General features: G+C 41.0%; 2 protein-coding genes across 2 annotated transcripts; one reads left to right on the top strand and one right to left on the bottom strand.

Annotated features, from left to right (window-relative positions):
• Positions 1 to 4,070: 4,070 nt before the first annotated feature.
• LOC114364367 (putative vitellogenin receptor) lies at positions 4,071 to 20,192 on the top strand. Its single transcript, XM_028320503.1, has 20 exons — positions 4,071 to 4,176; positions 4,762 to 4,911; positions 6,238 to 6,597; positions 7,105 to 7,233; positions 7,526 to 7,685; positions 7,923 to 8,008; positions 8,224 to 8,363; positions 8,635 to 8,711; positions 9,010 to 9,191; positions 9,486 to 9,641; positions 10,099 to 10,303; positions 11,390 to 11,545; positions 11,954 to 12,056; positions 13,629 to 13,757; positions 14,532 to 14,758; positions 15,226 to 15,562; positions 16,094 to 16,260; positions 18,505 to 18,579; positions 18,909 to 18,996; positions 19,448 to 20,192. Exons 1-20 carry the CDS (start codon positions 4,071 to 4,073, stop codon positions 19,547 to 19,549), a joined length of 3,135 nt encoding a protein of 1,044 aa, XP_028176304.1. The 3' UTR covers positions 19,550 to 20,192.
• On the bottom strand, positions 20,121 to 22,701 carry Rpt6 (26S proteasome regulatory subunit Rpt6). The gene is made up of 2 exons (XM_028320504.1): positions 21,288 to 22,701; positions 20,121 to 20,199 (listed from the first exon to the last, which is right to left on the bottom strand). Exon 1 carries the CDS (start codon positions 22,578 to 22,580, stop codon positions 21,372 to 21,374), a length of 1,209 nt encoding a protein of 402 aa, XP_028176305.1. The 5' UTR covers positions 22,581 to 22,701; the 3' UTR covers positions 20,121 to 20,199; positions 21,288 to 21,371.
• Positions 22,702 to 24,487: the final 1,786 nt, after the last annotated feature.

Raw genomic sequence — 24,487 nt, 5'->3', positions numbered from 1 at the left:
GGGGGAAAAGCTTAATCAGCCGTCACGCATGGACACTGCGGATTGGGATTTAGAGCTGCCATTCGCTCGCGAAAACCCTGTGCCATACATGCACATGATTTCAACATCTTCGGGCGCTAAGCCAGTTCAATGTCGTTTACCTGCGGATAATGAAATTGCCGTAGTGGACTGGGTGAATTTCACCATTGGAATTGAAACAGTAGGGGATCGCTTCCTGAATACGGAAGATTCGACCGATGAAAATCGTTGGATGAATACGATAATCGCATTCGATGAACATTTAGAGCATATCTTTGGATTTTCGACCACAAGCCAAAACAAAAGCGGTCGCAACTTCTACAAACAGTCTTACGTTCTTGGTCAAGATATGGGTTTGGTCTGCATTGGTGGCCAACGAAATACCATCCTAGTGATGCTTTCAGGTAAAGGCTGTGCCTTTGCTGAATCAGGTTGGGAAAAACGCCTGTATACATTCCTAACCAATATTGCCAAACGTGCAAAGTTAACTCGTATCGACTTAGCCCATGATGACTTTGATGGCAAGCATATCAATGTTGATTGGGGTAATTATCAAGACGATATCGGCGGTTTCCAATGTGGAAATCGTGCTCCAAATATTGAATATAAAGGCAATTGGAAACGTCCAAACGGTCGTGGTCGTACCTTAAATATCGGTAGCCGTGAATCGGGTAAATATCTGCGTTTGTATGAAAAAGGCAGGGCAGAGGGCGATCCTGACGATAACTGGCAACGATGTGAAGTCGAGTTCAAGGCTGTAGATCGTATTTTGCCTTTCGATATGTTGCTTGCACCGTCTGAGTATTTACTTTCGGCTTATCCATGCTTTAAAGACATTGCCCCGCATATTCAGCCTGCACGTATTGAAACACTTAAAAAGAATTCGACGATTTCTGCAAAGGCAGCAATTGAGACGATCAAACGCCAGTACGGTAAATATATCAATTTGTTTAAGCAGGTTTTTGAACCTGAAGAACTGATCAATCTAATTTCACACACAGACCAATTTGCTTATCCAAAGCGGTTGGATCACGTCTTAATGACAGCAATGAGGATGTAAAAAATGCAATTTAAAACACCAGTAACAATCGTTGGCGCTAAACCTGTTGATTTCAAAGATGACAAAACAGGTCGTCATTATGACTACGTGACCTTGTATGTCGAAATGCCTTTGGATCAGTCACAGGGTAAAAATTGGGGCAATGCAATTGAGGTATTCAAATGGTTAGACCATACAAATATCGAAAAATTAAAAACACTTAAAGCACCTCTTAAATGCGAAATGCTTGTTGAAGCAGTTTCAACNAAAAAAAACATCAAAAATATGCAATAAAACTATTTTAGAGTGTATTTATGTGATTGTACATACGACAGCACATCAGGTTACCCATTTTTGTTGCAAACTCGCCCCTATTACAACTGCTCAAGAACCCACAGTGGTTACGTTGACGTGCCGTCGTCTGTACATATTAAATGATGACATCTACCTACCTACATCGGGTAAAGTAATGTTGCTTTTTATTATTTCTCATATTTGAAGAAACTACGTATTTGTCAGGTTAATTTAAAAGATGATTAGGTAAATTATTAAAAGATGATTAAGAAAATGAATACATGTTATAGCATGTTTTTATGATGTTTATGATGAATTCACAAAAAAATTAAAAATTAAGAAGCTAGATTTGTTAAAGTATTATGAGAAAAAAAAGTCACCTTACTGTAGTACCTTAAGGTGTAATTATTTTCTATGCACAAATTACACAAATGCTACACTTATCAATTGTTTTTAATGATTTCCTAGTAATTTTGACTAACGCCCTTGGTCAAACCACTTTTACTGTAGGTACTAACAAATAATAAATAAGTATAGTTTCTAAAGTAATTGGATCAGCTAATATATTATAATCTAGTAGGAAAAATATTTGCACAACATGGGAAAATATAGTGTCAGTTGAGACTAAATCTACTAAAAACCGTGAATGCACTTTTTTTCGAAGTTATATTTTATATTAAAAATAATAATTGGCTTTTAAAAACTGTATTATTACTCCTACAGTAAAGTAAGTGGATGTACTTTACTGGAATGAAAGCTTCCTACTTGTAATCTTACTTACCTAACCTTTCTACTTTTATATCAAGTAAAATGACATAATTTTTAGCTAGTATGAATAATAACGTTATGTTTAATCTATTTAGAATTAAGAATAATTTATAGTTTGGTTTTCGCTTGTCCTTAATAATTCTATCCGATCTGCATTATCATAAGGTCAACTGGTTGACAGACTGCCCTATGGAATTAAGTTCGCCATTTGTAGTTTTTCGAAACAATGATAATGATTAAATAAAATAATAAATAAAATTAAATTGGTTTCGGCTTTTCGTATATAGTACACATTTATTAAGTTTTATATTAAAGCGTCATAATATTTATTTTCTAAATTCGCTCGTATATCGGAAATGGTATCTTCTAGTTCGAAGATGTCAAAACTTCTGCTTAAATAGTTTCATAAATTGTGTGCATTAAATTATGAAGCTACGGAAAATCATTTTATTTTATTTAAAGACCATAATTCATTAAAAATGTGTGAAGAAATGGTATATTACATATCAAATAGCATAAAACATTAAATATTTAAGCTAAATTATCAATTTACCCTTGCGTAATACCTTACCTGGGTGTTCCGTTACGACCAATGAAAACCTATAAAACTATGTAAATTGTCATTTATTACCTTGGTTTTGTAGTTTTGTGAAATAAAAAGAGACTTACGTCCTGAGTAACTTGCCTAGGACGAATATTTGAGGGGCGTAAAGGTCTTTTTATTGTTATTTTGAGGGCGTAAAGGAAATCTATCTCAGTAAATACGGCTCTAGTCCAGTTTCTCAATACCTCCTCGGAAAATGCTGTGAATTCTAAGCACTTTCTTCCTAAGTCATATTTTAATAGCTCAAAAAACAAAAAAGTTACTGTCGAATAAAAAAATAAAAAAACGTTTTTTGCTTCTCCTGAAAAGTCGTACTTTGTCCTTTACGACCTTTGAGCCCAGAGGTATCGAATTACGTTTCCTGTAAGAGCGGTTTCGCACTACATTCGGTACGAATCCGTGGTCCTGACTCCAGAGTAAGTAGTCGTAGAACTCTTTGTTTGGTAGATATAGTCTGGTCTGCGAGCACGTAGAATTTTGTCCAATGACCCCAAGCTACCCATCCTTATCGCTCGCGCGTAATTATGTTGCTGTCGCGCTCGCACACTCACTGCGGGCGCCCGACGCACAGCGCGCGAGCGATAAGGATGGGTAGCTTGGGGTCATTGGACAAAATTCTACGTGCTCGCAGACCAGGCTTTAGGTCGTAGTATACCCACTATTTTTGATTTCCGTCATCCGATTTTACCAGTTATAAATCGGAATTTTCGGACGCAGTACGAAACCGCTTTGCAACTGATTTACACTAAAGTGGAGAGGACGAGCTATGTTTTTGAATAACCAAGAATTCTGAACCGAAACTGAACGAGAAGGTGTTGTGAAAATAACGAAATCTGATTTGTTTCGTTGTTGTTCAAACACATCTTTTCTCCGCTTTAGTGGACACCTGGCCTGATGGTGACTTCTGAAGGTGTGCAATTGCGCGCCTCCTAACACATCGGTTTACATCTGTCAGCGGTTCTTAACCTTTAGAGTAGGCGCACACCGTTGATTTTTCGTCGGCCGATAGATTAGTCGGGCAGTTGATCAGTATGGGCATGTATGGGAGTGCGCACACTACGCCGATTCGATTTGGCCGATTCTTCATACAATTTCAAATCGGGCACAACTATCGGCCAACTAAAAATCAACGGTGTGCACCTACTCTTAAGTCATGAGGGACCATTTTACCAAATTTCTGTCTTGTCAGGGACCACCTCATAATCGGTCAAAACCAGTTTGACTGCAAAAATCTGTTAAAAGTGGTTTTGACCAAGGTGTGCAAGTGCACTTCGTGGACCACTTGGAATGCCTCCAGGGACCACCAGTGGTCGCGGACCACCGGTTAAGAACCACTGGTTTACATGAATGAATTCCCCAGGGCCGAGGATCCGGCTGGGCTACGACTCCGAAATGGACGTGGTGTACATGGCCGATGACGGAAACGGCCTCATCGACCTCATGCATCCTGAGGGTAAGAAAATTCTTTCATATTCAAGCACTAATTTGTGATTTGATTTTGCGATTTTTGTACAATCTACCTTCCTCGGATTTGGTTATAGTCAATCGTTCTCGAGTTTTGCCTTTAGCAACTTTGCGAATAATTTGGATTAAATAAATAAGAATTTATCATCATCGTCAGCCTTTTGAAGGTCTCGCACTCACACCATATCTTTCGCCCTTTTGCCTGAAAATACCTCGCGAACAGGTTCATAATGGATCCGAGACCTTTTTGAGCACTAATGAAAAGTGTAATTAAATTAGAAGATGACAAAGTAGAATTATTATTATTTAGAATGCTCAAACAGTTTAAGTAACTAGATGGCTTAAAAAGTAAATAAAACTGCTTTCTGGCACTGACGTCAAAAAGCAATAACAATTTATCCCGAATTGAGTTCCGAGTGTAACGAAGAAAGGATCCGAATCACGGAATCATATTTATCAATGTCTACGTTATACAGGATTTTGATATCCCTGTATAATATGTAGTTACATCCCTTCTGGAAATTCACTAACCTCCTTCGAGAAAGTTCAATCCTAAAGTGAATTATCGTTAAAGGCACTGGCAGAGAGACCTTCAGGCATGTCTCCACCACAGTAACCAGCATGGAGGTGACGGACTCCTACCTGTTCTGGACGGACCGGAAGGCCAGGTTATACTGGTCCAATGTGCACGAGGCCTCGCACAATATTAGGAGTTTTGAGTTTAGTAAGTACCTACAAATTTTTATTATCATAAACTTCGCAGTATCATAATCTAGGGGAGGTGAGCCCAAAGCGGGTATACCGCCCAAAGCGGGTAGCCTTCGTTATTCACGTATACAAGCCGATTGTGCACATGTGTGCGTTTCGTGGCAATACCCGAACTTGTTTCGACACGAATCAGTTTGGCCGAAACATCGGCGACGCGCGGCGGAGCTCCGAGACGCGAATGTTTTTATTTGCCTGTTTCACAAAAAATGAATCAAGATTTGTGAATATGAATTACTTCATTCTGTTTAAAGTTGTGTTGAATCTGTTACTTGTGTATTATTCTGCATTAAAACAGCGTAGAATTCTTATTGTTTGAGCAACATTTCTGATAAAGATTTTGAGATTATTTTACAAAACGTGAAAAAGTATCTTTTGGGCAAAGCGGGTATGGGTAAAACGGGTAACCGCTTCTTATTCTTATTCTAATTATATATGGATACAAAAATTGTAGTTTCATAGGTAATTTTTGTTGTTTTGGCTGAACAAGAATCTGAACTGATAGAAGTCTTGTTTCACATGGATAATTTTTTTTTTGGTCTGATAAAATCGGATTTTTATCTCACGTATATCAATATGCAGAGAGCAATAGAATTCCGCACCCTTTCAAAAGTCAAACTGCTGGAGAAGATTGATGTAAAGCCTTTGAAAAGAGATATCCCCAACTAACATTGAGAAAGCCAAAGCCAACGTCAGTAACTCGCCAGCTCGCCTCGCCCAGTCTCGACCCGTTTTGCCCCAGGGGCCATACCCGCTTTGGGCACCCCCTGCAGGCAAACCGGGTAAAATGACCGACTGATTAGTTCTTAAATTTGTGAAGTGATTTGTTACAAGAGATGTGATTTTTAGTTTTTATTACAAAGTTTAATACATACTTGTACGAATTATTAAAAATATATAACTTTGCAACTGCAGTAACGTCTTTTTTATTGACACAAACCTTAAGTTACCCGCTTTGGGCCCATCTCCTAAGCATTATTGTAAGATGTACGATTCTCATGCCCCTTTTCACCATTAAGTAAGTAATTTTTAATTTTTAAGTGACCCCTATGAAAACAAAATTTTTGTTATGTGGTACCATAGAGGTCACTTCAAAATTAGGGATTGATGGTCAAAACGGGCATCAAAGATTTTTCTTTGATTTTCATGACGTTTCAGGTCCTTGTCAAAACAAGAAATACCTAAATTCAGCAGGAAACCTTTAAAAAAGTTCTTCTATTTTAAAATTCAAATTATTTGTTAACTTTGCCAAACTAAACAAGCTTATTTCACTATCCATTTTCAGCGATGTTCCCCGAAAACACTCAGCTGCACATCCAAGCGACATACTCTCCCCCCGACCCCCTAAACCCCCTCCTTAACCACACTTGTCGTACATCCCACCCCTGCTCCCACATTTGCGTCCAAACCCCCCACGCTCCCCTTTCTACCCACCGCTCTCGCAAAACCAGTACCCCAGAAAGTTTAGGGTACAGGTGCTTTTGTCCCCCCGGCCTCCTCCTCGTCGAGGGGACCTGTACCCTGCTAGCTACATGTAAAGCGAAAGAGTTGTACTGCCATATAAGCAACGAGTGCGTCCCCAATGGAAAGTACTGCGATGGAGTTAAGGATTGTAAGGATGGTGAAGATGAATATGATTGTAAGGGTAAGTTAAAACCGTAACTTTAAATTGCATTTGTAACTGTAGTAAGCGTACATTATTTGCAAAATCTCACCATTTGTACCCTTCTGGTGGAGATCGGGAAAAAAAATACAAAATCCGCCCCTGGGGGACAACGCTACTGGAATCTTTCCGTCAGCTGCTACTAGTGGATTCAGGGCCATTTAGAAAGAAGGACAAAGAAATTAGTTGCATTGTCGCTCAGTGACGAATATCGAAACCATAAAAAAATCACCAGTTCCTCCGTGGTTGAGGATTCCGGGTGCAGCTCGCTTTCACCTTCGGCCTGATCATTACTTACCATCAGGTGAGATACAGGCCAAGAGCTTCCTCGTTTTGGATAAAAAAAAATAACAAAATGGTCACCCGTTTACGTACAACCTGAGAGGTGTTTTGATGCATTTAATGAATCACCAGAATAATAAATTATGTGGATCTTTCACACAATCCTTAGCTCAGATGATAAGTCAATATTCTTAATATTTCTTTCAGAAAGCTCGACCAAAACTCCAAAAGTCGGCACTTTGTGCGTTTCAGGGCAGATTCCTTGCAATGGCGTTTGCATTCACCAAAACGAAACTTGCACTGAAAAAAATAATAGTACCAGCAGTAATAATACAGGTGATTCTTACTACATTTTATTAATTGTTATTGATAATATCATTACAAGCCTGCTATACCTATACCTACTTTATTTAGTAAAATATATTAAATACTATTGTTATGTCCCCAAGTTTAGTATTGTGGTACTTAGCACTGTTTAAAATACCTTATCGAGAATAGATAGTAGATTGTAGAACTTTATTTTACACCTCACAAAACAGATAACTACATAAAAAATAACAAGTTCGAGGATGTACGTAATTATTATGTCTTATTTTCGGCATTAAACCTCTTTAATTTACCTGTACAGGTCCAATTTGCGCAAGCACAGAATACCAGGTATTGTGCAGCACCTCCAGAGTTTGCTTGGAACGCGCGCAGATGTGCGATGGGCACCTGGACTGTCCTACTGAGAACGACGAGAAACCGAAAGTCTGCGATTCGCTGGTCTGTCAGGACCATGAGTACAGGTCAGTTTGAGCTGGAAAACTGAGTCCAGGTGTACTGCAGAGATTTGAGCGTCTGCTTGGAGCTCCAAATAAAGATAACGCTCGCTGGGATCACGAATATTAGGACATAACAGCAAAATCTGAACTTTTCAGTATCATAAACCACTTGCCGCATTATTTTTGAGTTGTGATGGGTGCAGAATCGCTTGGTTCACTTGAAGAGTTTCTTTCATAAACTAAAAGGTATTAAATTTTCAGGTGCGCCACAGGCTCTTGTATTTACAAAAACTTTGTGTGCGATGGCGAGCCAGACTGCTCGGACTGGTCGGACGAAGTGAATTGCAGTAAGTGGAGTTCAGATGCTACAAGATCATGCATTTCTTTGCTTAGTTACATACATTTACATGGATTTTGAAATAAAAATCTAAATCCATGTAGAGTATTATTTCAGGACATGCTTTCATGCCAGTTACTCTTCGCGCTTCAAAATAACTTTACGCGCGTAATTTTCAGTCTTTTAAAAACTTGTAAAGAATCTTTGAAACTTTTAATTTTTCAGCTAAGTCATGTGGTCTTGGTTTCTACCGGTGCCGCAGCAAAGAATGTATTGAACTGAAGAAACGCTGCGATGGAAAACAGGATTGTCTTGACCGTTCAGATGAGGAGGACTGTGAGGAACCATCCTCGGAGTTTGAAGTGGTAATGTAAACACAAAAGTTAACCACGTACTAAACAACAAAAAAGTTAAGCACATCACATCATTATTTTCAGCGACAGGACGTCCACTGCCGAACATCTCCCCTGTACGCTATCTACGTAGTTTCGGGTATATTTCTGTCACCGTCGCTCATGCTGCCATTTCGCTTAGCGTGATAGGGATAGCAACATTCGAAACTTCGGATAACATTTTTCGTAGTGACCCCGCTGTACTCTAACAAATTTTAACTTCTTCACCACTTTTCTTCCTCAGGGGAACCTGCCAGTGTGCACTGAACATGAGCACACATGCGAATTGAATAGGAGCATTTGCATACCGCTTACGGCACGGTTAGAATGCTTAAGAAACTAGAACTATTCGAATTATTGTTGTGACGTCATTGTTTCGTTTTATTTGTTAAAAATGTGTCCATAACTTAGCTGCTAACATTTGTAATTTTGTCTTAAAAATTAACACAATGTGGGGGTTGGTATTTTGGTTGAGGTTAATAAATAAGTAGGTATTATGGTCGTATTTACCACCGTAACCTTAATAGTTCCTTGGACAGCGACCAAACATCTTTTGTTTCGGTGATGGGTACAAAATTTCCACTGTCTACAAACCACAATCATCACAACTAACTTTCAGGTGTAACAACAAGGTCGAATGTCCGGGGGGTACAGATGAAATCAACTGCGACTTCCACTGCGCACCACACGGCAAGTTCGAGTGCCGGCAGGAGCTGTTGTGTGTGGAGAAAAGACGACTGTGTAATGGCCATAAGGACTGTCTGGATGGGTCGGACGAGACGCCCGAAGCTTGCAAAATGGGTCAGTAGCGCTGAATTCTTCGACGTGTCGTTTTTCACCCAGTTTTTCACGTCTACACGTCGCCTGCTGCTGCCTGCGCATATTCCCGCTGTCCCCCACAATCTATCACACTGGCAATTATCGAACCATTTTCTCCGGTGCCCGCTAATAAAGTAAAATAATAACAAAATATCGTCTCTGTACCCTTCGGTACCGTACCGAAGGCTGCCGAGTGCCATGACGGGTACATTTGCAACAACGTCTAGCTGTGGCCTGTTATAGGGTGATAATAATAAACTTATCTCTCGTCACCAGTGAACAGACCTACAAGATTGTACCCTAAGACACGGTACCCGGCCGGCGAATGCTACGACGGGTACGTGTGCGACAACGGGCAATGCATCGAGGTGCAAAACGTGTGCGACAATCATGAGGACTGCGACGATGGCTCAGATGAACATGGAAATTGCTGTGAGTGATTTTATACCTCAGATGACTGAAACTCTAAAATAAATAAATAAATAAATAAACTCTATTCTGTAGTCACTACATAATATATGTAATTAACGCTTCTTTTCATTGACAAAACCGTGACGTGACTCAGCAGTAAATGTTTCGGGCAACGCCTCGAACTCGCAAACTTTTGACTTAGAAGTGCTTTTGGAGTTTTTCAGCGATTTGGCCCACTTTTAGCTTGGTCGGCGGGGCAAGTCGCTGGTTTGATATTTTAAAACATTTTTTCTTCCGGCAACTGGACCTATAATGTTTTATAATTAATTAATTAAACACAAAATCTCTACAATCTTAATCGGCCCAGTTGCCGGAAGAAAAAATATTTAAAATTCAATACGGCGACTTGGCCCGTGGATCAACCTAAAACTGGACCAAGTCACTGGAAGACTGTTTTTGTTCTCTAACGTCATTTCAGCGACAACATGCGACAACCACACCTGCGCTTTCTTATGCGTGAACACGCCGAGAGAAAAGCCACACTGCATGTGTCCTGACGGGCTGTGGACTGATGGAGCCAACTGTTATGACCTGGACGAGTGCAAGCAGGAGGTCTGCTCGCACGTCTGCCACAACGTCGCTGGCACCTTCGTGTGCAAGTGCCACCACGGGTACACGCTCAGGTGAGGGACGTTTTAGGAAAAATTTAGTCTTTATTGTCCCCAAAATGGCACAGGAGAACTTACAGATCATCACTCGCTATGCAAACTTCCGGATAGTGAGTGATGATCTGAAAATTTTGGTAGGAAAGTCACTAAAATGTATTAGAATACACGTTAGCAACAATTCATGATTGTAGTCGGGCAACGGGACTACTGTATCTGTCTTTCATTGCAACTCATGATAGCCTTTACCTACAGTTAATTTGGCCTACAGAGAACCCACAAAAAAATCTGATAAGTAGGTAATTAGACAAGTAAGATCTGTCTCTCTAGGTCCTTAGATTTAATGCAGCTGGATTGAGGTTGCAACTAAGAGTGCAGTGAATTTATCGGTATACAGTCATGGGCGAACTCATCTACTGAGTCCCCGCGTAGGTATAGACACTCAATGACGAAATATAAGGCAGGCAGGTAAGTAGGTACCTATGTAGGGAAGACGTATAATTTCCAGAGGGTAGCCCTTTTCTGCTCCCCCTCGTTATGCCCATGAAGAAAGTGTCTTTGTTCAGGCCAGACCGTCGGAACTGCAAAGCGATAAATAAATAAATTATTTATTCGCTTCCGGGGATACAATATGAGAGGTGACCAGCGACGGACACGGGTCCATCTACAATAATTCTACATAATATCTAACATAATAAAGGGTTTATCCTAGCCAGCCATCCATAAAGATATAAGCAGAGCTAATATTTTAACCGCCTCTGTGGTCTAGTGGTAAGACCACCTGCTTCAGACGCAGACGGGACGGGTTCGATTCCCAGTTGGGGCACATTTTTCTGTTCGGTTTGGTTGGTGGTAGGACTTGTTTTAAGTCCGCCTGGCTAGCTACCACCATCTTACCTAAGTCTGTTGCCATAATAACAATGTTAACAGCATTGTTGTGTTCCGGCAGTTAAAGGTAAGATAGCCAGTTCCCTCCGTGGTTGAGGATTCCGGGTGAAGCTCGCTTCCACCTTCGGCCTGATCATCATTTACCATCAGGTGAGATACAGGCCAAGAGCTTCCTCGTTGTGGATAAAAAAATAATAATAAAGTCTCTTTGTCCAGGTCTGACCGCCGGACCTGCAAGGCGATCGAAGGCGAACTGTCCGCGCTATTCGCGTCCAGGGACACGGTGTGGGAGGTGACCAGCGACGGGCACGGGTCCATGCTGCACAGGGGAGCGGAGGATGTGGTCATCACTGACATGGATATTGATTTCAAGTAGGTGGAAAATCACAAGGTAGACCGACGACATCTTAAAGGTAGCAGGAAAGCGCTGGACGCAGGCCGCTACCAACCGGGCAACATGGAAAGCATTGGAGGAGGCCTATGTTCAGCAGTGGACGTCCTATGGCTGAGATGATGATGATGATGAGGTGAAGAATCATCATTTCAGCCACAGGACGTCCACTGCTGAACATAGGCTTTATTCAATTACTTTCACATCACAAGGTTGATAGCGGCCAGCATCCAGCGCCTTCCTGCTACCTTTATCAGGTCGTCGGTCCACCTTGTGGGTGGACGTCACACGCTGCGTTTTCTGGTACGCGGCCTCCAATTAGTTAATTTTATTTAATGTTGGTTGCTAAAATCTCCTTTCTTAAAAAGTCCTAACTCTATCATTTACAGAAGAAAACGGCTATACATGGCGATCCCCGAAGTCGGCCAACTGGTTGAAGTGACCCACAACGGCAGCGAGGTCGTCGTGACCAACGTTGGGATACCGACCAAGGTACGTTATGTTAACGTATAACTACAGTGTGTTTCTATTTTAACTTCCGATACTTTAAACCACTATTAACGCTAACTACTTACAGCCTGCCTGTTTAGAAACTAAATATCTATACACCGTGTTACTTTGCATTCTTGCCATATTCACAGAGATAAAAGTAGGGACCAATACCTATTATTTAAGATAAACAAGAGACTCCCATAAAGTAAGTACACTGAGTTTCACTGAGTTGATTGATGGATTTCTCAAAAAGACATTTTAAAGACAATAGATTGCAATAGATATTTAAAAATACAATAAAAAGTAAAAAAGTCTCCATCGCCATCGCTAACATAAGTGATGTGCAATAATGTGCATGCGTTACGATAGTTAGTGATGTGTTTAACAGATTGTCGATAAAATAAAATATTCAAAATTAAAAATCAAAATTTTCGGGCATTATTTTTTAACGGATTTGTGTTCAGTATCAGTAATATAGTTACCTCTGTAAATATGGCAAGAATGCAAAGTAACACCCTGTATGTGTCGAGTGGCGACCACGAATCAACGGATTTTAACGAATCTCTTAGCAACCGGTTGCTAATGGGGATGTTGCCTGGGTCAAAAAGCAAGAGTTTTAATTAGTCCGTCAGTTAACTTATCAAAAAATACTCTACACGTATTTTTCACTTTTTCAAACTAATGAAAATTTAAAGAGATAAAGCGCCCCAAAGTTCATAAGAAGAGGCCCGTGAGGTCAACGCTTGCTTAAAAATGCCGCACGTTGTGACGTCGTGCGCAACTTCAACGCACCATAACTATGTAATNAAGTTCATAAGAAGAGGCCCGTGACGTCAACGCTTGCTTAAAAATGCCGCACGTTGTGACGTCGTGCGCAACTTCAACGCACCATAACTATGTAATTATTTGTTAGATTGACAAATAAAAATATATGTGTCCAATATTTTTTGATATTAAACATTACGGACTAAAAAAATTTTTTTAGGCAACTAGCCTACAAACAATTGCAACGCGACACATGCGAAAAATGTATGGAAACTAGCGCCACCTATACAACAATCGAGCTAACTGCACACCTCGCTGAAAGCGTTGATGTGACGTCACAGCTGCCAGGTGCGCAGTTAACGCGCTGTCATTGGTTGGCGAACCAGTCGCGTTGCTTTCGAACAACTAGCAACTGGTTGCTAAGATCTGTAATACAACGATTTTTTCCCGTACTTACTTAATCGGTTTACAGTTTTTTAACTATAATTAACTTTTTTAAAAAATAAAACCGACTTCAAATGCGTGAACACAAAAAAAACTAAAATGTAAAAATATTGCGTATAAAAAAGTTCATCCCCAATTTTCCACCCTTGGGGGTTGTTTTTTCTATTATTAAATTTAAATGGGACCACCCTTGAGGTATTACCTATACGCCGAAAAAAGATTTGTTCAAATCGGTTCATAATTGGCGGAGTTATCGCGTAACAAACATAGAAAAAAAAAACATACGGGTCGAATTGAGAACCTCCTCCTTTTTTGAAGTCGGTTGAAAACTACCCCACACTTCTTATCTTGTTTCCCGCCAAGGTGTCGGTGGACTGGCTGACAGGCAACGTATACTTTGCTGACAACTCCCCAGCCGGCGCCATAGTTCGTGTGTGCAACGTCAACAAAAGACACTGCTCGAAGTTACAGAAGATGCCTGCTTATACCAAGGTTAGTGAGACCAGAAGGCCTAAGATGCGCGCCGCGAAAAGCGGTTATCACGCCATTTTATAGATTTTTCCCATACATTTTGATAAAAGTTATCACGGTGCGCATCTTAGGCCTACAGGGGTATGATAAGCCCATAGATTTACGGGACTGTTCCCGACTCTCGTTCCCATCGCTGCAACTCCTGTGTAGCCGGGATCTACAGACCGCCAAAAACCTAACTAGTGAAGGTCAAGTTTGTTCCCGGGGAAAGTTAAACTGTCAAACCCATACATTTAATTGTCGTCTTATATCGATAAGGAAAGATAGTTTAAAGTTTGGCAATGCACTTGTGACATCACTGATGTTGCGGGTGTACCTACATGGGCGTCTGCAACTTAAGTACCACTTAAAAAAGTCATCTTACATCCATAAGTACTTAATGCTCTAGCTATAGTATGGGGGCAAATGGGAAAAAAGTTTCACCAACCTTGACTTTGCGTGGGGAAGATGGCACCATTTATTATTTTTATTAAGCGTCGCATAAAATGTATAATAAAACGTTAATTATTAATTTATTACTTTAAAATCAGCCTTTCCCAAAGTGCGGCGCTACAGGTCTAAAAGGGGGCGGTAAGAGGCCCAAAAAAAACAGGAAGTTTTAAGTTAGTGGTTTTTTTAAGTAGGTGAAAAAGGGGGTTCTAAAAATAATTTATTCTTAAAGTGGGCAGTAGACAATAAGCTTGGAAACTGCTTTAAATGAAGCCTCCGTATTGTACTCAATTTCTTCTCTTCTAGATCACATCTCTTGTAGTAGACCCGCCTTCCGGCCAAATGTTCTACTGCATCGCGCGCGGTAACGACTTCTCTCTATGGTCGGCTACCCTCGCAGGGTTCAAAGAGACCGACCTGGCTGTGGTCAAGAACTGCACGGGTTTGGCGGTGGACTCGTTCAAGCAGATCATCTATGTTGCGGAGACGAAGCCGTCGAGGATTATAAAAATGAATTTCAATGGGGAGAAACAGTAAGTGTCTTGAATTCAAGTAGGTTATTACCTAATTACAACTTACTGAACTTCTTATGTGGTGACGAACTTTTGGTTTAGATAAGAATGAGTTTTTGTTTAGTTAGATGTCTGTCCCAAAGTGGGCGATAACGCCCCTTGAGGGCGCTGCAGGCTTAAAGGGGGCGGTAAGAGACCCAGAAAAAAAACCGGGACGTTGTGTAGAGGCTTGGGAGGCGTCATCTACTAGGAGGACTCTTAGACATCGACTGAGCTCGACTCTTGACTACAAAAATGGGGGGCGCTAAAAAATAATTTATTCTCAAAGTGGGCAGTAGACTAAATAAGTTTGGGAACCACTGAGTTAGATCATTCTAAAAGCTGTGGATTTTGTAACAAATTAAATAGGTAAATAAAAAATATTGAATGAGGCGAAAATATTTATTAAATTATTAAGCTGATTGTACTGACATTCTCTTTTCCATCAGAGTGACGATCATCAACGACCAGAAATACCTTCGAACACCGCACAGCCTCACTCTCTTTGAGGACTCCGTATATTTCCTCGCTACAGACACTCTCAAAATCACCCGCTGTTCCCTCTTCGGGAAGAAACTTTGCGAGCCTTTTATGTACAAAGGAGTTCCAGCTAACGCGTTTGTGCTAAAACACCCGAGCATTCAGAGGGATGATGTGCCCAATCCTTGTCAAGGAGTGGTTTGTACGAACCTGTGCGTGGGTGGGCCGAATGGGACAGCGAGGTGCATGTGCGGGGATCAGACACCACCTGTGGACAATGTGTGCAGGCGAATAGAGAAATCACAGGTTAGTATTTTTTTCTAGCATTTTTTTTTTCAGTTTTTAACATTAGGGATGTTGGTCATGCTTAGAGTTAGCCAGGGAGGTCATTATTACAGGGTGGCCGATGGGAATTGATTTTCCCAATTTCCCCCTTATTTCTACAATGAATGTAGGTAAACCCTCGTATGGGTACTATGTAATATTTTTATGTAATTACTTATTACGTAGACACTAGACATAAAGTAAAGTGTTTTATTTGCCAACAAATGGTTTACAAACAGAGTCCTTCTAGCGGCTGCTGCACTATCTGTGCTTGTGTCGGGACAACCATAGGCGGTTATCACACTGCGCCGCGCTCCGTCGCGGAGCGCGGGGCGACAGATTTAATAATTGTATGCAAGTACCTCAGTTTGTATGGAAAACACGCGCTGCACTTCACACTGACAACGCTTCCGCGCGCGTGATTTTTTATATGAAATCACGCGCTCCGCGGCGGAGCGCGGCGCAGTGTGATAACCGCCATACTTAACTAAGTTACTTATGTTCGTTTCCCAGTTGCCACGTTTTAACGGCTGGACCCACGAGGACTACCAGACAGTGAACCACGCCATCGCCACCGTGATCACGGGAGTTTTGGTGCTGGTCACCATGTACCTCATCATCTTCCTATACTACAACTTGGTGCATAAGAAGCGGAGAGCTCAGACTTCGCCTTACATGCGGTAAGTATGCCTCTGATGCAGTGCCGTATTATCCATAAGGCACTTTAGGCCAGTGCCTAGGGGCCCACTATGACCAGGGGCCCAGAACTCCCGATAAAAAAATGAAAAAAAAAATTATTTTTATGCAACAAAACTCAAACCACCTCAAGACTTCGCCTTATTTTGGTTTACACATTCAATCGTCATTTATTTCGATATTGTGGAACCTAATTCATTTTCGTAACGTTGGCATTACTGCTTTGGTTTACATGACAGGTCGACGGTCGACGCCGTTCAGAGGCTAAAAAGCCTCACTGCGGAGGCTAGGGAGAGGGGTGAGGGTATGTTGGCTGTATCATTCGATATAGCCAACGCTTTCAATACCATCCCTCATTCCACCATACTCTAGGCACTTCAACATCACAGAGTGCCTCAGTACCTTCGAGCGCTGCTGGCCGATTACTTACGGGACCGCGAATGTTAACAGAGACGGCCAGCTCTAACGGCGCGGCGTAGCCGGGGTTCCGCAGGGTTCGGTGCTCGGTCTGCCCGGGGAAGACATTTGGGGCCGCGGCATGTCTGTCGTCGGCGGGCGGCACATTAGTCGCTCGCAGAATACGACGCCTCGGCCTGAAAGTCGCGCTGGAGAAGGCTGAGGTTCTCTTCTTTCCGGGGCCTCGCCAGCGGGTCCATCCCGACGCCCACATTGTGGTTGAGGACGTTAGGATTGACGCCAAAGGCCAGATGAAATATCTGGGCCTCACCTTGATGGGAGGTGGCATTTTAGCCCGCACTTCAACGGGCTAGCGCTATGCCTCCCTAAGGCAGCCGGCGCACTGAGTTGGCTCCTCGAACGAGTTGTCGTCGACTTTATGCCGGCGTTCTGAGGAGCATGGCGCTGTATGGCGCCCCAATCTGGGCGGAAGCACTCAACAACAGACCCCAGTGGGCCATAGCGCAGAGGGTCGCAAGAACCTACCGCACGGTAGGGCACGCTGCGGCGTGCGTCCTCGCTGGTACTCCTCCTTGGGAGCTAGAAGCTGGGGTCTTGTCTGTCATCTATCACTGGATGGCAGACCAGAAGGCGCGTGGAAAGCGCCCGGCCCCGGAGCGGCGCGGCGCCGTCAGGCAGGAAGAACGCGAGATCATGATCGACCGCTGGAAGGAATACATGACTCGCGCGCAGTTTGGCCGCCGCACTCTGGACGCCATTGGTCCTGTTCTGGACCAATGGTTGGAACGACCGCACGGGTTCCTCACATTCCGTCTGGCGCAGGTCCTGACCAGGCATGGCTGCTTCGGTTCGTACCTGCATAGAATCGGGTGAGAGGAATCTCCCGCTGTGACACAAATGCGGCGCGGCGGATGACACGGTGCAGCACACCCTCGCAGTCTGAACAGGCTGGGAGCAGCAGCGCCGTGTCCTCACTGCGGTCGTGGGCCGGGATCCTTCGCTTCTGAGCCTGGTCAACGCCATGCTGGGAAGTGAAGGATGCTGGAAGGCGGTCGCCTCCTTTTGCGAAGAGGTCATTCTTCAGAAGGAGGCAGTGGAGCGCGAGCGGGAGAACGATCCTCTCGCCTCATCGCTCCGCAGGCGGAGAAGGTGGTGGAGAAGGCTGTTGTACGATCGTTCTACTCTGCCCCCAGGTGGCGGCCAGCAGGCCGGGGGTGCGGGGGCACCCTTGTCACCTCCGTCTGATGGGAACGGCTTGGCGTTTCGGGCCATTCCCGTCGGACCCCCACAATGGGGGCGTGTAGGGTCCGCCGTGTAGGCGAGCTGTCACACTCCACCCTATCCCATGGCAGTGATGAGGTGGTGACGGTGCGCAAAACATTTCCTCCGCGACAAAAAAAGGGGGGCCCGAAACGAGCTGTGCCTAAGGGCCTCGAGATGGTTAATCCGGCCCTGCTCTGATGGGAATCGAACCCACGACCTTTCTGGCCGTTGAGCTATTGACTGAGACATAATTACTTAGTTTGAAATAGGTTCTTTTTTTAATATAAGAATTCTAATCTAGTAGGTAAGTAACATAATCCAACTCCTAACTAAGGATAGACAGTGAAGTGCCAAAACCTCTCTTCACTGGTTCGATCGTTTCAAAAAAATACCTCTTGAAAAAGCCTTGCCTACTTACTTACCTAACCAAGAACTTCCACAACCGTCCTGGACTTTTAACTGCTTACCTAACTTTACATAATCTAATTATATTAAGTACTTAGGTACACTTATGAAAATGTGTGTTAACCTTTATCTACTTTTTGCAGAGTGAGATTCCAAAACGCGCCTTCAGGTTCTACGAGTCCACCCAGCACGGCTGTCGTTGAAGTCAATCCAACTCTGTGAGAATACATTTTATTTTATGAGCATTACTTATTCGCTCAAAATATTCCAAATCTTCACATAAGTAAAGAACGAAGCACACTTATCAACCCGGAAAGGGATCGTAACCGTATCAACTCGAGGCGGTCAGTCTTTGTATGAAACTCCGTAACTGCAACACACTGTCTGTGTCTTGTCCGCAATGTAACGTAAACGCCTCGCCTCGCGGCGAATTACGGTGTTGATACCTTTCCGTATTGACAAGTGTCCTATGACCTTAAGACTTAAGTAAGCCTAGTAATTTAAGTAGGTATTTAATATGAATTTATATTATTATTATATTTTCCAGTCCAACTCAGCCGAACGAGTTCGTGAATCCTTTCGAATACGTGCTCGACCTTTGGGATCGAGCGGCGCGGAGGCAGAGAAGACCAGTCGTAAGTATATGTCTTTAATTACCGTCTTACAACCCGGTCTAGTTAACTGCGCACTTGGCGGCCGTGACGTCACATCGACGCTCTGGTACGGGACGGGGCGAACGCGAGGTGTGCGGGTGTGAGTGAGAGGGAGTCGCATTCCAGCGAGGTGCGCAGTTACTATCCGTTCGCTTTAAGTTTGCCGCTGGCGATATGACGTCACTCGAAGGGAAGCGTCCATAACTATAACAAATTATATTTAAAATATTTTTTATTTATTATTATTGATAAAAAAGGTGTATTTGAGTAAAATAAGACACATTAATTGCGTTTAATCGCGGTTGGGGAGGGGACACGCATTCCACGGACCGCAAACTTAGTGCGAACGGGTAGTAGTTCGATCGTGCTCGTGCTTTGCCCAACGAGTCCTACCTACAGCATTTGCTTTATATCCGCCTTATTTACATTTCAGGGGACTGCCGGCTTGGAGATAAACATCCCATATGATTCGCAAGTCTCCGATACGGAGTCTGACCTGGACGAAAGGGAAAGCCATCAGATCGTAGGCGAGTGACGACATCAAGTGTCTTTGAAAATGTATAATGTTTTAGTAGGATTTTTAGGCCATTGTCCCTTGTCACAGCATGTGTAAAATACTTAAATAATTACGTAATAAAATATGTATGTTAATTTTTATTATAATAGGACTATCTGAAAAGATAAGTAGTCAATGATGAAAAATTACTATGTAATTTTTCTTTTAGTGTTTCTTCTTTTATTTAGGAATTGTTTGCTAGTTCCTAATAAATCCACTAACTGTAGTAACCTAGATTAAAAATTACTTTAATAAGTATTATTATTGATAAGGGGGAATATGGGAAATTATTTTCCCAAGATCCCCTAAACTTACAACTGCAAAGAAAGTGTTCTATTTTAATAATTATCTTAAATCTATCTTAAAATGAATATTTTTTTATAAGGGGATACTGGGAATTAATTAATTGATATTATTGTAATACATAGTTTTAATGTAATTCTTAATTTACAAGATTTAAATTATGATGAACATAATTAAATCTTTACTATTAGCTTTTAATTAATCAAGAAACAAGATTGTGTGATTGTAATTTTTTAATAAATAAATCTTAATAATAAATTGTGTTTATTTTCAATTACCAGGAGAAAACAAGTTTTACTAGTGAAAGTTAAATGTAAATTAGCCTTAACCTCGTAAGACCGAAGAGTAAATTTTGTCGACTTCTAAGTATCGCCGAATGTGCTTTCAGAAGAACGAATAATTTGTAGTAGTAAACGCCGAGCACTTCGAGTAAAAAAAAATCTATGTTAGAGATTTTCTTTTGCATTCATATTTTCAGGGGCCCTATATAATAGTGCATAGAGCTTATTTTAGGTGAAAAATAATAAAAAAATGTTTTCTCTTAAAAGAACATTCGGTATTACAGACTTGAAAAAGGAAAAGTAAATAAATTGTATTTTATACTTTAAAGTAAAACATAAATGTAACCTTCTTAATAAATTAATACTACATAAAGATACAATAATGATATTAATAAATGTAACTGAAAAGGTACAACGCTTTTAATTTTATTTAATGTTTCATTATTAGTACTTTTAAAAGTACTATCGGTTTTATAACATACACTAATTATAGGTTAGAATGTATAAGAAGTAAAGTGAATATTCATGTTAATTATAATATTTACTAAACTAAAAATCAGAACGTTCTCATGGTAAATTTTCTCAATCATATCATAATTTTACAAGTGCAATACTCAATCCCAACTCAATAGAAAAAATATACAAAAATAAAACTTTCACCATCAAGACCGAATGTTCCTTGCAAAGAACTATTATTTTCAAACGAAAAAAAATCTTACAAAACTACTTCAAATTGGGAAAAATATTTTTTTTGCTTTTTTAGCAGTGTCTTAACTTAAATTATACTGGTCAGTTTTGCAATTAAACTACGTTTACGTGAAGAAAAAAAATTAATCGCACATCACGTCTTCTCGGACGAACCACCTTGTCAAAGAAAAATGATAATTTAACAGTGACATTTTGTTTTTTTTATATTAATAAGTTCGGATACCTGATTTTGAATACTTTAAGCCATAGACTATCACTCTTTTTTTTCGATAGGCGCGAATTTTTGAACTTAAATTTATCGCTAAAGTTTTAGTTCCTCTGAAGGCACATCCGGCGATACTTCGAAATCACCTCCGAAAATGTCTCGGCGTTACTGACTACAAAGTTTTAGTTCCTTCTGTGGCACATCCGGGCTTACGAGGTTAAATAAAACAGTAATTTAATTTTAGAAAAAACTTATTATAATTTCTTGAATTCTTAATGCATTATAGTTAAAATTACAATTTCATCTACTTCCAGAGTTTCTTGATAGACATATTCTTCTCGGAGTCCTTCTGCATGACCTTAGCGACAGCCATCTCGAAGTCTTCCTGCGTGACGTGCACTCTGCGCTCACGGAGAGCGTACATACCAGCCTCGGTACACACTCCCTTCACCTCAGCACCAGATGCACCAGGCATCAGTTCTGCGATCTTACGCAGATTGATTCCTCTTGTCAGATTCATTTTACGTGAATGAATCTTAAGAATATCCAAACGGGCTTCCTCATTTGGAGGGGGGAACTCGATCTTCCTGTCGATACGACCGGGCCTGAGCAAAGCAGGGTCCAAAATGTCAATTCTGTTCGTAGCCATGATGACCTTGATGTTCTTTGTGGCCTCAAAACCGTCCAGCTGATTCAGCAACTCCAACATAGTTCTTTGCACTTCTGAATCTCCACCGCTGCCAGACTCGATACGAGACGAACCAATAGAATCAATTTCGTCCATGAAAATGATAGATGGGGCATGTTCTCTAGCCATCACGAACAGTTCACGAACCATACGGCTTCCCTCACCGATGAATTTCTGCACCAACTCGGACCCAGATACTCGGATGAAGGTGCACTCAGTGTGGTGAGCTACAGCTCTGGCCAGCAGAGTCTTTCCGGTACCAGGGGGTCCGTACAATAGCACTCCTTTAGGTTGGGCGATACCGAGGGCATCAAACAGTTCAGGGTGCTTTACTGGCAGTTCAATGACCTCCTTGATCTCTTTAATCTGCTTGTCCAAACCACCAACCATTTCATACGTAGAATCTGGGACTTTCTCAACCATCATAAGAGATACTAGAGGGTCGACTTTGTTGGGAAGGATTTTGTGGAGGGTGTAACTCTCGTTACGAAGCGCGACACGGCAGTTGGCGGTTACATCGTTGATGTCGACGTTTTTATCCAAATCTACGACGAATTTACCTTCTGGGTGCACTTTTACTAGCACTTTCTTCTTGTCCATAGGTTTGACGACTTCTCCGACGTATGACCCCTGCTCCTGCAAAAGCTGGAGCTCTTCGCGCAGCATCCTGACTTTAGCGTTAAGCTCATTCCTCTGGGCTTGCAAACGCCGTAGGTTCTGAGACTTCTCTGCTACGATCAACTGGAGTTCCTCAATCTTGGTTATGTAGTACGGCCGGAAGCCCTCTCCTTTTACGGAGTCCACCTCCATTTTCGTTAAAGTCATCTTGTTTTATTCACATGAACTGCTAATTCACAATAAAAAGACTACGGTTCACAAAGAAATTTTCGTAAAATTGGTAAATTGACAAGCTCACGCAAATATTTTACCAAGTCATGATTTTGCTTGCCATATATAAACACTAAAATTCTACCAAAAAGATACAATGACAGAAAAAAATTTGATTAGTCTTGATAAATTGTTAAAACTGAGAGATATTTTAATAATTAATTAAAACTTAACTAATTAATAAATCAAATTAAACGTTTCTCAAGGGCTAAGCTATAAATTGTTACTTTTTGATTTAAAAATGTAAAATATTTTTTTTAATTCAAACTACTAAAATATGTACATTTTTGTGTAATGGCAACTCCAATATTCGTTCAGAAACCGATTTATCTTTAGAGCACAGATATGGAGTTTTAAAATTTACAAAATAATTACATAGGTGGCGTTCTAATCGCTTGTCATTTTAAAAATATTTCGTCTTGTCTTGGTCTGAGCGTCTTGTTTGTACCTTATCTCGGTGGAATAGAGTTTAATGTCGAACATAGTTAGTTAAATTAGTGACATTTATTTCAATCAAACAATAACAAACCAGAAACAGTTAAAATATAAAAAAGAGCATAAAAATGTAAGAATCAGACATGTAATTCAGTTTTACCACCACCCTTTTCATGGCATACTTCTAAATAATTAACAAGAAGTTCATGATGTGCATTCTCTCAACAATAGCAATCGTTGTCTGCAGTACTGTAGCTTTGAAGGTGCTTTGGATATTGAAACTTGGGACGTTAGCACACTGGAGCTATATTGTCGGTTCTGCGGTCTACCCAGAAGATATCCAAGGAAATTTAATCCTTAGTGGAAGCTTATTCACTTTTATTTTACTTGGCTCCATTTTACCAGCTTTCCTTTGTCCCAGGATAAAATTCCTGGCAACAGCTTTGAGTATACCGCCTCAAATACATATGTTTTTATTGCTCCAAAGAAATGTAGCTGCCCGACTGAAGAATGAAACTGTAACGAAAACTATTAGAGCTTATACAGTTGTAACAATGATTTCGACAGTATGGACAATAGTATCATTGTGGAGATGATCAATCAAGATCACGATAAAAGATGTGAGTGAGAGTAACATGTAAAATAATTTGTTCAACCTATAGGACAACATGTTGTTGGGTAGACACCAACCGCATAATGTAGGGACAACCATTTTAAAGCCTATCCATACAAAACTGTTAATAGGGAAATAAAAAATTAAATAATAAAGTTAAACGCATTTTTATTTTAGCACTACTTAATCTCAAAAATAATGCTTTTATGCTTTATAATGATACCTAACCGTGTCAAAAATTATTTTTAGAGAACGCGCATTGATTGGGAAAGATGTAAAGATGAAATGTTTCCAAAACGTATTGGATAACTTTGAAAATATGTAATTTGTCTACGCTACCGATCAAATATTCATCAGATAGGTAAGTACTTAAGTCATTTGCCAGATGTTACGGTTAATTACCAGTTGGCTTTGTTTTAAGAGTGCTATTTGCTTAATAGGCCAGTAGTAAAGATGACTAATACCTACTTAACACCTGACGAAAATAAATCTACACGCGACTGTCGCACACAGCAGCAAACGAAGTTAAAAAGATTCCCGTTCATTGACTGCACGTGATTTTCTGTTATCATTTTGAATAAGTCAACAAGTCAAGGCTAGCCATTAGCTTTTCTCTAGGGAAAAATTAGATTTTAGCAGGGATACATTAATAAATTGTTGCTTTATTTTTTAGCAGCTTTGGGAGGAAGATGGCGTTGTTGTTTACTTTAAACCTGTCTTAACTACAAAATGCATTAATTCAGATAAAATCATTTGTGAAAAATCTCAAACGCTTGGAAAAATCAATTTTCATTTC

Source organism: Ostrinia furnacalis, unplaced genomic scaffold, assembly GCF_004193835.3.
Source record: "Ostrinia furnacalis isolate ACB-3 unplaced genomic scaffold, ASM419383v2 OfSCF7393, whole genome shotgun sequence".
NCBI classification, from domain to species: domain Eukaryota; kingdom Metazoa; phylum Arthropoda; class Insecta; order Lepidoptera; family Crambidae; genus Ostrinia; species Ostrinia furnacalis.
This window is presented reverse-complemented; position numbering and strand designations above follow the sequence as displayed.